Genomic DNA, 14,576 nt, shown 5'->3' with positions numbered 1-14,576 from the left:
GGTGATGGCATAGGTGGAGGAGTAGGGGAGGAGATCCTTAGATGAGAGGTAGCAATGTCCTTCTTCTTTGGATGAGGAGACGGTGCAGGTGTATCCAGTGGTCGTTTTTTTTAACTAAGAGTTAGTTGACCAGTGGTTGGATCCTTAACACGAGTCTTTTGTGCAGGGTCTGGATGAAATAAGTCCTCTGCAGGAGGCCTATCTTTTGGTGCGGAGGGAGTTCTTGGCACCAAACTGGGGGCTTCTTTTGGCTTTGAAACTTGTTGTTTGGTAGTGCCTTTAGCCGGAGTCTTTTTTTGGCTCCGGTGCTTTTTTCGGCTCCGATGAATGTTTAGGCTCCGATGGTGTTTTGGGATCCAACGGTTTTTTAGGTTCCGATGGATTTTCCGGATCCGATGATTTTTTCGAATCTGAAGCGTGTTTGCTTGGGTCCGATTTGGGTTACGGTGCCGAGGGACTAGCAGTAGGCTTCGGTGCCGATTGTTTCGATGTCGGCCTGGCAGCCGATGATATCTTTTTCGGTGCCGGTAGGTGTGCGCCGGCACCGTGGGCAGACAGACTCGAGCCAGAGTCGCCAGAAGGCTTAGTAAGCTTCTTTGCCGGGCCCGAGGACGGGGCAGTAGAAGCAGTGTCCCGTATGCGCCCGAGGGTGTGACCGAAGCCTTTTTTTAATGTGTCGAGGAAGGGTTGGGGTCGACGGTCTTACTTACGACCCGCTGTGCTGGAGTGATGTCCTCGACTTCGGAATCTTCGACCTAAGAATTGCTGTCGACGCCATGATGTTCTGGGACGTCGATGCCTTCTTGGAAGATTACGCCTGGAATCGGAGCTGATGAACGAGCCATTGTTCTCCTAGCTCTTCGGTCCCAGATTGTCTTTTTGGAGCGGAAGGAGGCACAAGCTGAACAGTCTCTGGCCTCGTGCTCCGGAGAGAGGCAAAGGTTACACACCTCAGGTAGGTCGGTGTGGGGAAACTTCGACCCACATTGAGGACAATTTTTAAATGTAGTCCTTTCCATGAGCTGGAAGTTGAGGCCTAGGTGGGCCCGAAGACCTTCGTCGACGACCGGATTCGAAGACTTCGAAGTTGAAGAGTAGCGTCGACTGGAAACACGTTCGAAACTATATCGGCGAACCTGGTGAGGATTGCGTGCCGAAGGAAATCGGTTCCAACACGGAGCACTGGAAACACATCCGAGCCCGGTGGCGGAAAAAACACGATCTGGGGATGGAGCCGATGCCCATGCGCAGTATGATCCAAAGGAGGAGTCACCTATCCTGTGATTTCCAAAGACTTTTCTACAACAAAAACAAACTGCAAACATCCGGGCCCAACACTAGGTTGCCATCTATACACAGTGTGTAATCTGCAGCTCATATGCCTCGAACCTAACTGTTTCTTTCAGATTGTCCACGCCCTTCTTCGGTGGACTCAGTGTTGAGATCCTGCCACATGTCATCTAGTTGACCCAGTGTTCTGAGCGTCCCAGGCTCATCATCTTCATAGTCCAAGAATTTCTCCTGCTTTTGGTCATGGGGCTCCTGTGTCGAGGGTACCTCGTTGTCTGGCTGATCTTCAGTTTCTCTTGGCTCTGGGATCTTCAGCTGGATGCAGAATCTCTTTAAGGGGTTGTCTAACAGCTCCTCCTTTTGCAGAAGAGCTACTGTTTCGGCTTTGAGCCAGCATTTCTTACACTCTACCTGCACCGTTGAATTCGGCCTCCGTTGTCGAAAGCACCTTCCTTTTCACAGACTGCAGTTCTTTCGCCTTCGGCTCCTGTTATCTTTCTTTTACCCCTTCTCTTGTGCCCTTTGCCACTTGGTTAGGTTTGCCCCCCTTGGTGGCCTTTTGTCAGGACCTATATGGCTCTTTGTATTTATGCCAACCTTCCGTCGAGGGTTTCTATGTTGACGCAAAGTTGACCCTTGAGGATTTAGTCTGCGACTTTGTTACCTTCTGCCTTTTTTTCTAATTGCCATCTCTTGCAGCCCTCTTCACCGCCTCCATCCTTTCGACATCAAAAAACGCTTTAGCTGGCTTAAGACTCTCTGCCTTCTGGTGGCTCAGCCTTCACGTTCTCCTCCTTCTTTGCAAGAAAGGCCTACGTCTTTCAGGGAGTCTTGTGTGATGTGTGCGTCAGCCATGGAGTAGTGATCCAGTTGCTGTTTGAATGTAGCCTTCAGTGTTTTTAGGATGAATTATGTGCAGGAATCCCAGCCTTTGGCGTTGTGGTCCTTTGGTAGAGAGAAGTTACACACCTATTGGGGGACTCTGTGTGAGCTTTTGGTGGCAGTTTAGGCAGAACTTAAAGAGAGTATTCTCCATACTTTTGTATTCTAAGACCACAAGGGTGTTCTCAGGTGGGATCCCCCATCGGGGCTGAGAAGTGTCCTGTTCTCTGTATACTAAATGTCTCGGCAACCGGTGATGTTCGGTGGGAGAAACCTTTGGTGTATTCTGTATTCTAAGAAATTCTTCAGCTTCTCCATTGTGCTTCCAGACCCAATTGCGAAAAAAAGAATCTGAATATGGCGACAATGCATAGAAACTTGCAGGGCACATCTGACATCTCACAGGGGATAGATTTCCCACTAAATGATGGTCGACAACACCCAAGAAAGGAGGGAGAGAAAAAGGGAAGACAATTCCGGATCTGACCACTAGATGGCAAAATAGATGCACAGCATGTGAGTCCACAAAAAAGATTCATGCTGAAAAACTGGTATTGGGCTGAACATTTGATTAGGGTGATGTAGGTCTAAATCCCAACGCACAACCCAACCAAGTCTGCTGCTTAACACTGGGACCAGTGGTACGTATACTGAAGGAAGGCTGAGCTAAGGCAAAGTCAAGTGGGTTTACTGTGGGATGGAACCTGGCAAGTGAAACATTGCTATTAGCCTTAATCTAATAGTCCCCCCTCACACCGTAAAGAACACATGATATAGCATCAGCAGGGTTGCTCAATGTGTTTTGTGCTTGATGCTGGCATGTGTTTCAGCACAGCATGATCAAGGCCAACTAACGCTTTCATCCATCTGAGGCTGCAAAATGGAGTACCATTAAATTGGTCAATGGTGCTTAGAAATAGATACATTAAGAGCCATACACACAAATTATTACACAGGGAAAGGATTGACTGTGGACAAGGGAATACCGAAGTTTGCATCAATTAAGGATATAGCAGCTGTTTCCAGGCACTCAATATCATCTTTACATGTATGGAAACAAATTGTGGATTTGGTTGGAAGGCTGCAGAGCTGAACTAGAAGCCCAGACTGCTGGAATGAAGCCCCCATTATTCCAGCAGGACGGATTTATAGTTATTTGCTGCTATGTTAAATAGTCTCTTCTGGAGGAATTGGGTCAATGATTTCTACATAAGGTAAATAAATATATGTCAATAGATCAAGATTCATACAAGATTTTCAAAATAGTTATGCAAAATGAATTTGCATGCAATCATTTTAAACAGATCAATCTATGGCTATCCTGAAAATGTGGAATGGATCTGGCCCTCCTGTATCTAGATCCCTAGTCTAGTGTCAAGCACTGCAGTTAAGAGTAATGAGGGAGAATGCTCACCTGTTTGATGTTACAACACCCTTCTACTAACCACAGTGGTGTTTCTACACCATGAAATGGGTGAGAATGAGGGATGTAAAGAATAGAGGCTGTACCACACACCTCTAACACTGAATGTAGTCTTCCTGGTTCCAGATTGGGTTTAAGCTTAGACTGGGTATTTTCAGAAGTGTTAATACACGAGGCTTATGTTTTTAAAAGTAACACTTTATTTAAATTAACAACATACTTGAATTGATTGGTATGTTCATTTTAATAGATAAAATTGAATTTTAACCAAGAACTACATACATTAAATAAAAATGACATAGAATGTGACTAATATACATGAAACATGTAAAACCTACAATATTGAAATAAGGCAACTTTGACTTTATGTACATAGGGAGAGTGCGTATCAAAATATATGTTTACAAAGGCCGATTTCAGTTTGCTCAGTAATTGCTATACAATGTCCTATGTGATTGTCTTAATAAACAGAAGGCTTTTTGCCCTCTCGTGTTCTGATCAATACAGAAACAAGACTGTCAAGTTTTAAGAGGTCGGTCCATTGTCTGCTACACAAGCACTAAGACCTGAGCATACTTAAGCTGGAAACTTTGAATCCCCAAAAAAGCACTGCGACGGTGGTCCAACTGTGCTTCAAAAGATAGGATAAGCAAGGAAGTCGATGTGGTGTGAGTAACAGACCCAAAGAAGTGGAGAAAAATTCTTCTGCAACGTTGGGCATGTACCACTTCCAGGTATCTAGCGGCTGGCACACATGCTGAGACCTGAACACGTTGATTATTAGCTTTGGCCCTGTGTCTGTGAAGCAATATCATTTCCAAATGAGGGCTCTCATCAAACCATTGTGAGATAAGCAAAAATAATTAAAATTTTTAAGTTGATTGATATCTTGTGGACAGCCAGGTCCAATGAAGTGTCATGGAAGTGACCTTAGCAGTCGCCCAACATGAATACAAAACGAAATAAACATGATTTTGTTGAATTTACAGCAGATTCATTGGTATGTTATTACAATTGTATTGCACACGGTCTGCCTTCAGTATGACCCTGTGGAACTGTTCAGTCTAAGCACGATTCCAAAGTTTCCTATGCACCGCGGAGGCCAATTCTTCTGATGCTTTGGTATTTTATTCAGGTGTTTTTAAAAAACGGGGCTTAGATCAATTACTGTGAGGATGAGAACTGGCCTAAGCTCAACATGCAACAGATGAAAGAATAAATGGCGCAGAGAGCTGCAGGCCAAATGAAAAGCAAAGTGATACAATCTAACCACTTATGGTTCTTATTAAATGCTGACAAGTTGGGGATAAAGAATTTGAAATCATAAAGTACTCAAAGAAAGCTTATTTCAGTAGTGTTCAGTCATTGTCTTTTGTTAGTCTCCTGTATTCGAGTCTTGAAAGGAAATATTGTCAAAGGAATATAAATGGTTACAATACTGCAGTTAGGTCTATTCCAGCATTAACCATAATTTACTTCATTTTGGACAGCTGGAAAGGGAGATACTTTCAAATACTGTATGGTTTCCACTCACCTTTAAAACATCACATGAATATTTTTAAAACACAACCAAACTATTTATAAATAAAATGCCAATGCGTTCTAAAAATGATATTCGTCTATTCGTGGAAACGATGTAGGCTTGGAAAATATCTGTAGGACGTGATAGGATTCGTAAATCATGAGACTGGCTCTATGTTCAGATTCACATTTTACCAAAATACGGATCACCACATAATGGCCACAAGATAATTTAACATGTATATAAAGGCAAATTGGAAACACTGCCTCTAAATGATGCAATTCCCTATAGGGGATATGGCACTGATTCAAGACGTTCGGCCTAGAGGTTGAATTGGGAATGTTTAGAGCAAGTTGTTTTGCCTTAGGAGAACCAAGGATAAGGCAGAGAGCTTCTAGCTACAACGAAACCGAGTTACAGGACCATTAGAGGCAAATGCTACTGCAGGAGCAAGTGGACCAATGATGTTCAATTAAGCCAGCACAACCGTTGCTATAGAGTCAAAGAACTTGAACCCATTTCATTACAGACATTGTTTTGTGGCCTGTGCACATGAAAAGCAACACAAAAAGAAAACCGAATCGTTTGTTTAGCATCTGTGTATCTCAGAATAAAACAGTTGTGTTGCTGTGTTTAGAACGCAGAGGAACCACTCTGTTTAACACTCTGTATTTAAATTTGCCTACAGTTCAATGATCGTTGGAAGCAACAAACTATGTGCAAAGTACATCCTTGGAATGCAAGTTTCCCACGTTCACATGAACCCTGCTTCACTAGTACCCTAATCTGAAACAAAAACAATGCCAGGGACCCAACCTGTTTCATAGAGCATGCCCAAAACGTTGCCTAATGCTAGTTTTCAGTTTCACATCTTGCCTCCTTCCACCATTCCACACTTCTTGACTCTTACTCTGGCAGATTCTTTTTCATTCCTGCTTGCTCTCTGTCACGTTTCCCATCACTCTTCTCAAACTTTCCTCGTTTTTGCTTTGGGGCGAAGTCCAAGCAAGAAACTGAAGTTCTGGTCACATGCGGGCAAGACTCGTGCAGTGTACCTTTAAACTTTGATTGAATGTTCTTGATAGTAAAGGCTATCTGATAAGTTGTGTTGTGATTAAACACGGCCTAATTGTCCAACACACACACTGATTTTATTCCGTTGAGCTTGATAATATGTGGGTGCACGTGCAATACTTTCTTGAAATCATAAACACCTAACTAGTAGAAAACATATTAAAAAGATTTTTCCTCCCGGAGGTCAGATAATTATTAGAATTCGGAGAAAATAAATATCTTAGGCACCTGGGCCCAACTTTGGAGGAATGCATTTGGACCCATACTCCAGCCAACAGCTGTAAAACCACAGGCATTCTCTGTATATTCCAAGTTTAACCCAGACTTCATGTATTTAATTAAAAAGACACCAAAATAAAAAGTGCATGTTTTTGACTTGTCACATTCGTTCATACCTCGGAAAGCAAGCGATTTTCTATACTTTTTTATGCAAGGTCCCAATTCCAGACAGGTTTCAATCCAGAATTGAACAATTCTGGAAACCCTCACCTGGTTTCATTACATTTGCTCTAAAAATAGACTAAGAAAAACAGGCTAGTGTACACCCCTGCGCGTACCTGCATGCTATAGTATAAAACATTTAGACTAATAAATAAAAATGCCTTGAGCCCAGAAATATGACCAGTCTTCAAATAAACAAAATCCCTCATCCAATAAGTTCAGTGACATCTAATATGTTCTTCTTGTGGTATAGTCCAAGACCATGCTTGCAGCTCCAAGCAGTGCGGGCTCCAATAACTTCGAGGAGACTACAGAAACTGCCTGGACGGAGGCCAGCCCACGCTGGCTAATGACGTCTCTCACAATGTTAATGTAATGATCAGAGAGGATTCCAGACAGGATCACCAGGGAAGGGTTCACAGTGTGCAGAATATTCACAATTCCTAATCCCAGAGCGGTTGCAGCTGTGTAAAAGAGGAAACAAAAGACAACATTACTAATGAAATCATGAACTTAAACTTCTTTCTTTCTAGCAAACCAATTCTAGGTTCTTTCGAATTCGCCAGCCTACCACCACCATTATTTTCTAAGCATGTAATCACACAGCAAAATCCCGCACTGGATGCGCAAAGTAAGAGAAGGTTGTCTTTGGAAGGCCCAAAACATACACTTCTCTCCACCCCCTAGGTTTTTTGTTTTTTTTGCAGAGCTTTTGAGGTCATGAGATGAATTACATTTCTAAGATGTTGCTGTGAACGACACCGGGAGGAAGCCAATAGAAACCTGAATCTTTCGCTTTAATCCAGTTATTATCTTCAAAGAAATACTGCCATGATGGCTGTTGGAAGTAGATCCTTCTCTGCATTTTGCTTTATCTTTCCACTGCAAGCCAAAAATTACATTAACTTTGGGAAAGGGGTGGAGAAATGAGTACACCTTCATAAATGTCAGGATTCTGCATCTCTCTCAAAGTACAAGTCCAGCTTTCTCCAGTCCCAGTTTCGCTTGGCTGGTTCTTGATTGCATCTCCTCTAGTCTTCAAGAACGTGAAAAGTTAAAAGTGCAGCGGTATTTAGGACACTCATTTTTTTATGCTAAACAAGGGAGATCCTTACTGGAAATGTGCATACTCATAGCTTTTGCTCCAATTATAGGGCGAACCCTGTTGGGATTAAAATACTCCGCATGGTTTGGACAGGCTGTGCTACCATTTGCTTTTTTTTTTTTGCCCCGCTTTTCTTCAAGATATTGTGACAATTGGCTAGTACCCCAGACGTGCTCCATGTGTAGTGGCAGGTGTTTCTTGCATGGGCGAATGGTATCGTTCGTTGGGACACCACATGCATGCGTGTACAAGATGGTGGATCCTCTGCAGGCACCTTTGTCAAAATGGATGTGGCTGTCTAAATGTTTGTGCAGTTGAGGACATCTTTCCTGAAACTGGTTCTGCATTATTAGAGCGTGGGAGGGAGTTGACATAACTTTTCTTTTATTAAGAGGCAGGTTGGAGTGGGGATGGGTGGGTGAATCTGAGACAAAGGAACAAAAGAGGGCGGTGTTTCTTCAAGCAGCCACTACACAAAAATTGTCTGCAGCACTATCAAAGAATAAAGCGGGAAGGGGGCAGAACTGTCCTTACACGTCAGAGGGGCATTTGCCTTTCTGAGTCCCTCCTACTTAGCTTGCTATTACAGGGACATGTTCAGTTCAAAGAGCCTCATGAATGTTTCTGTTATCTATATCCCAGTCTGACAGGCTCCCTCCATCTTGTGTATCATAAACACACAGGAGATCCTAGTCTTTCAAAATTGTTTTTACAAAAACTCCATGCTCACCCTAATCCAGTCACACCCATTGGACATGCACACTCTATAGGTGTCTCCTGTAACCTACCTAGATGCACTTACATCAAAAGGTGGGTACCATAGGTGGCAACTCATAATATAATTTTGACAAAGGCTACTGTGGCAGAGACTGTTAGAAAGAATCATACCACAGCTTCAAAAAAATGACAAATCAGACTTTTTGTTTCAAATTTATTATCAATTTTCCTAATGAGCTATGCACACATGGTAAGCTGGGTGCCACAACCACAGTGGAGAAAAGTCTTGAGCTCATTTGTGTAGAGTTACCGTTCCAGAAAAAGAGCACCGATCAATCAATCAATCATCGCATTTATATAGCGCACTACTTACCCAGAGGGTCTCAAGGCGCTGGGGGAGGGGGATCTGCTACTGCTCGAACAACCAGGTCTTGAGTTGCTTCCTGAAGGCGAGGTGGTCCTGGGTCAGGCGGAGGTGGGTGGGGAGGGAGTTCCATGTCTTGGCGGCGAGGTAGGAGAAGGACCGTCCCCCTGTGGTGGCTCTACGGATGCGGGGGACGGCGGCGAGGGCGTGGCTGGTCGATCGAAGCTGGCGTTTGGGAGCGTAGAAGTTGAGGCGGCTGTTGAGGTATCCTGGGCCTTGGCTGTGTAGGGCTTTGTGTGCGTGGGTGAGGAGACGGAAGGCGATTCTCTTGTTGACCGGGAGCCAGTGCAGGTCTCTCAGGTGTCCGGAGATGTGACTGCGGCGGGGGAAGTTCCAGGATGAGTCGTGCTGAGGCGTTCTGGATCCGCTGGAGTCTCTTCTGGAGTTTGGCGGTGGTTCCGGCGTAGAGGGTGTTGCCATAGTCCAGACGGCTGGTGACGAGGGCCTGGGTGACCGTCTTCCTGGTCTCGGTGGGGATCCACCGGAAGATCTTACGTAGCATGCGCAGGATGTTGAAGCACGACGAGGAGACGGCGTTGACTTGTCTGGTCATGGAGAGGGAGGAGTCCAGGATGAAGCCCAGGTTGCGTGCGTGGTCTGTTGGTTTGGGTGCGCTGCCTAGGGCGGGGGGGCACCAGGAGTCGTCCCAAGCGGCGGGTGAGGATCCCAAGATGAGGACTTCCGTCTTATCTGAGTTCAGTTTCAGGCGGCTTTTCTTCATCCATTCGGCTACCTCTTTCATCCCTTCGTGAAGGTTGGCTCTGGCGGTGGCGGGGTCGTTGGTAAGGGAGAGGATCAGCTGGGTGTCGTCGGCGTAGGAGATGATGTTGAGGTTGTGCTGGCGTGCGATGTCTGCGAGGGGGCTCATGTAGATGTTGAAGAGGGTTGGACTGAGCGAGGAGCCTTGAGGGACGCCGCAGATGACTTCGGTGGCTTCAGATCTGAACGGAGGGAGGCGGACTCTCTGTGTCCTTCCGGCGAGGAAGGAGATGATCCACTCCAGTGCCTTCTCCTGGACTCCGACGTTGCTGAGGCGTTGTACTAGGGTACGATGGCAGACAGTGTCGAAGGCCGCGGAGAGGTCGAGGAGGATGAGGGCCGCTGTTTCTCCGTTGTCGAGCAGCGCTCGGATGTCATCAGTGACTGCGATCAGGGCGGTCTCGGTGCTGTGGTTGGCCCGGAAGCCAGACTGCGAGGGGTCGAGGGATCCGTTCGTCTCGAGGAAGGCGGCCAGCTGCTTGTTGACGGTCTTCTCGATGACTTTTGCAGGAAACGGGAGCAGCGAGATGGGGCGGTAGTTTTTGAGGTCGGTGGGGTCAGCCGATGGCTTCTTGAGTAGAGCGCTGAGTTCGGCGTGCTTCCAGCTCTCTGGGAAGGAAGCGGTGTCGAAGGATGTGTTGATGATGTCCCGCAGGTGGGGTGCGCTGACAGCGTCGGCCTTGTTGAAGACGTGATGAGGGCAGGGGTCGGTCGGAGATCCGGAGTGGATGGAGTTCATCGTGCGGACGGTGTCTTCGGTGCTGATCGGAGACCATGCGCGGAGGGTGGTGGTGGGGGGCGGTGGTTCGGTCGTGGTGTTCGTCGGTTGAGTGCTGAAGCTGTTGTGTATGTCCGCGATCTTGTTGTGGAAGTAGGAGGCGAGGGAGTTGCAGAGGTCTTGCGAAGGGGTGATGTTGTTGTTTCCGGCGTTGGGGTTGGAGAGCTCTTTGACGATGTTGAAGAGTTCTTTGCTGTTGTGTGCGTTGTTGTCCAGTCGTTCCTTGAATGCAGTTTTCTTGGTGGCGCGGATGAGTTGGTGGTGTTTTCGGGTGGCGAGCTTGAGGGCAGTCATGTTGTCCGGTGTTGGGTCTCTGCGCCAGGTTCTCTCGAGGGCTCGGCAGTTCTTCTTGGATCTCTTGAGTTCGTCGGTGAACCATGGGGCTTTCTTGCTACCGGGTCTGCTGGGCGGGGTCCTCAGGGGGCGAGCTCGTCTGCGCAGTCGCTGATCCACTTCGTGAGGTTGGTGGCCGCCTGGCTAGGGTTCGTTGTGCTGGTGGGAGGGTTCATGCTCAGGGAGGACGCGAGCTGGTCGGCTGTGATCTTGTTCCAGCTCCTGCGTGCAGCCTGTTGCTGGTGGTGGTGGATCGTGGTCCTTGCGAAGTTGAAGTGGACGCAGCTGTGGTCCGTCCAGTGGAGTCCGGTGGCGTGGCTGAAGGCGATGTCCTTGCTGGATGAGAAGACGGGGTCGAGTGTGTGTCCGGCGTAGTGGGTGGGTGTGGTCACCAGTTGCTTGAGTCCCAGGTTGGCGAGGTTGTCCAGCAGGGTGGTGGAGTTGCGGTCGTTGTTGTTCTCCATGTGGAAGTTGAGGTCCCCGAGGAGGATGTAGTCAGTGGAGCAGAGGGCGTGCGGGCTGATGAAGTCGGCGATGTCTTCGCTGAATTGTGCGCGTTGTCCCGGGGGTCTGTAGATGAGGGTGCCTCTGAGGGTGGTCTTGGGGTTGATGTGGACCTGAAAGTGCAGGTGCTCGGCGGTTGCGAGGGTGTCGTCGGTGTTAGTCGTGATGCGGATGGTGTTCCTGTGGACGATGGCGATGCCTCCTCCGGTGTGGTTGATGCAGTCCTTCCTGATGATCTTGTAGCCGTCTGGGATGGCGATGGCTATGTCGGGCGCTGAAGAGGCGTTCATCCAGGTTTCCGTGAGGAAGGCGACGTCTGGTGATGTTGTGTCGAGCAGGTTCCAGAGCTCGACGGCGTGTCTGTGGACGGAGCGGGTGTTGAGCAGGATGCACTTCAGGTGGTTGCTGCTGTTGCTCGTCGAGGTCTTGAGCACTGCTGGAGTGGTGCAGGTCCGGATGCAGGTGAACTTGCAGGCATTGCAGCTGAAGGGTCCGTGGGTGCGTCTCGGGTTGGCTCGGTAACAGCCCGGGAGTCGGCCAGCGTTGAGTTCGGTGGCGTCGTAGGTCCGGCGGGTGGGCTGGTGACGGCGTGGGCCAGGGGTCCTGGCACTGGGCGCGGTCCAGGCGCAGACGGGCTTACCTTTGGCGCACCTTCGGCGCTCAATCGGCGCTCCCGCTGCACGCGTCCGCTGCGCGGTCGCTGAGGGGGCGTCATAAGTAGGAGCCGGGAGGGAGGGTCAGCGGGGAGGCGGGAGGACCAATGGGAGTGGAGGGGAGGCGGAGCTACTGGTCAGCGGCGGCGGGAATCACGGAGGTGACCGGGGCAGCGGGTCCGGAGAGGAGCGGGGGCAGAGGCGGCAGGCTGCGGGCAGGAGGTGAGCCTGATGCGGAGGGCAGCGGAGGAGGTGAGCGGAGGTCAGCAGCGAGCAGGTAGCGGCCAGGCAGCAGCTAGTGCAGCAGGCAGGCGAGCGGCAGAGCAGCGTGAAGGGGGCGACCGCCTGCGAGGGCACAGGGGTCACCGATGAGGAAGAATGGAACCAGGGGATGTCAATCATACCTTTTAGCCTCTACTGAGGCCTGGAGGGACAGGCTCGGACTTTCCTCCAAAGCACCTCTTTTTATCTTTATGGACTGGAGCTGGGGAAAGGTGGGCTGCGGCCAAAGAGTTGGAGTAAAAGTAAAAGCGGGCTCAAGAAGGAAGGCCTAAAGCATGAGGTTACTGTTAGGCACTCTGTGACTTGGCAGTGATAATAATTTATTCTGGAGAAGACTGTGGGCCGGGGTTTGAAAAATTTGTCTAACGTAACTGGTGGTTTTAAACTTTTATGGGCCTTGGGCCTTAGGCTTTTGGCCCGAAGTCTCTGTAGTACATCTTTGTCAATGGAGACACTAGTGTCCATAGTCAAGTTCTTACCACAAATGGAAACCACAGTTCACAGTGACGGCAAGAACATTAACCTATTTTAGTGAGATGCCCAGCCTGATTAACTTTTTAGACCTAGGACTTCAGAACTCTTTCCTCATTGCTCATGTGGGAGAACGCAGCTTTGCTCTTCAAGAAAGCTGCAATGATGACCACAGACCGAGACAGCTGGTGTCCAGAAACAACACAGTTGGTGGATTGGTTTTTGTTGGGCGACAAAATGTAGAGCATTGCATTATTTAAAATAAGTTGTCATCAAGGCTTTACATTTATCTTCTGATGAGGGTGAAGAAGAAATGTAGGCTTTTGGCTGGAAATGTTCACCGTTTGTGGCTGCAAAAATCTGGATTTGCAGTGCCCCCAAACTGTGGAACTTGGTGACAAAAATATTGTGGCCTCGGAATGGGGATCACAAAACTGGAGTTCAATAGGTTGAAAATGTGCCTATTGTGTGCACATATACTAGGCTTTTTGACTGGGTTTAATAAGTGTGCTTTACAACGTTTCACTGTTTGTGCTTGTGTTGGCTTAAAGAGTTTGCTTTACTTTTTTCTAATTTTCAAGTTTCATTAATGCATATTTGAACTATACTTGTTCTGAAGTTCAGATGTGGCTTCATTATGAAGACCTTTATAATATCCCATGATCGAGTTTTCAGTTAGAGAGGGATTTCTTCCATGTGATTGCGAGCAGATTTTACAAATCTATACAATAAATTTCTGAAGGGATTCTCTTACCAGTTTTGAGAATGTTGGCTGCTTTGGTATTGCCAAGTTTGGCTGCTTGAATAAGATGAGCTGCAGAAATAGACTCATCGTTCTTCATCGACATTCCATCGACCAAGAGTAAATCTTCTGTATTGGGAAAGAATAAGAAAAAAGGGATGAAAATTGACAGAGAAACAAAAGCTTTGCAATTAAAAATGCTTTCGAAAAAGGGGTGTCATACCAGAGTAACGTTAGATGTTATATTACTTGCTTTTAAAAAGCTTGTTGTGACACAGAATTAATTTAAAGCTTTGGAGGGGCGAGAAGATGAAGTGGAAGCCGTATAAAGAGAAAAAATGTCACTACAACACTAATGTCACACTGAAAAAAGACTTCCCTTTTTTTCTACATTCACATCGGATCCACCGCACTGAACAAAGCTCCGGAAGAGATTTGTATTACATCCCAAAATCTAGGCATATTTTAATAAGTAAACATCTTGTTATTGGGGCTATATCCAAGCTAATCACTTCCATTCTGCTAGCTATGGCAACTTGACAAACCAATTCCTGCTCCTGAGAGACACCCCTTCATATGAACTTTTTGGGGATATTCCCCAGCAGCAAATGGCAAAGACCCTATATCTGACGCTTCGGTATGGCAAATTTGAAGTAGGGTCCTTTACATCTACGTGGAGTGCTGGCAGGAGCCATGATCATAACGATTTTTGCACAATGTGCTCCTTAATAGCTAAAGAAAGCATAATCCATGTCTTGTTTTTTTCGCCCTGCGTACAATAAGCCGAGAACGAAATGGATTTGTCCACTGTGCAACTATCTAGCCGTTATGAAACATGCCGAGGCCCTAAGGGGGTAAAAGGGCGATACACCTATCTACACAGTGGCTACCCTAAGCAAATGCCTATTTTCAGTGGGGCTGATAAGGAAAGAAAAAGGCCAGAAATGTGTGGCTTGGCTGACTGGCAAAGTGCTAGGACATATCAAGTAGATTTGTCTCCACTATGTGATTGATCAATTAGGAAAATAATAAACTGTCTCGATAGTCTGAGAACACATGCCGGCCACTGATGCACTTCATTAGCTTTAAACGGAAATTGGCTCCCGTATTTCCTACTTTTAACCATTTACAATTGCCCTGCGAGGAAGAGGCTCAATTATGTAGCAGGCTCATCTA

The 14,576-nt window shown here is 47.2% G+C and overlaps 1 protein-coding gene across 2 annotated transcripts in view; it reads right to left on the bottom strand.

Moving 5' to 3' along the window:
- Positions 1–3,777: 3,777 nt before the first annotated feature.
- The window catches only part of GNE (glucosamine (UDP-N-acetyl)-2-epimerase/N-acetylmannosamine kinase), a 248,260-nt gene continuing 237,461 nt past the window's right edge, over positions 3,778–14,576 (bottom strand). For both annotated transcript variants that reach the window (XM_078676535.1, XM_078676534.1), the window contains exons 11-12: positions 13,413–13,529; positions 3,778–7,096 (exon numbers count right to left, since the gene is read on the bottom strand). In XM_078676535.1, the coding sequence (XP_078532661.1) occupies positions 6,861–7,096; positions 13,413–13,529 (353 nt within the window). In that variant the 3' untranslated portion in view covers positions 3,778–6,860. The remainder of the gene's footprint in view (positions 7,097–13,412; positions 13,530–14,576) is intronic.

The sequence above is a fragment of the Lissotriton helveticus genome, chromosome 2_1 (genome assembly GCF_964261635.1).
Source record: "Lissotriton helveticus chromosome 2_1, aLisHel1.1, whole genome shotgun sequence".
NCBI lineage: Eukaryota > Metazoa > Chordata > Amphibia > Caudata > Salamandridae > Lissotriton > Lissotriton helveticus.
The sequence above is the reverse complement of the archived record's forward strand: the minus strand, read 5'-3'. Positions and strand labels throughout refer to the sequence as shown.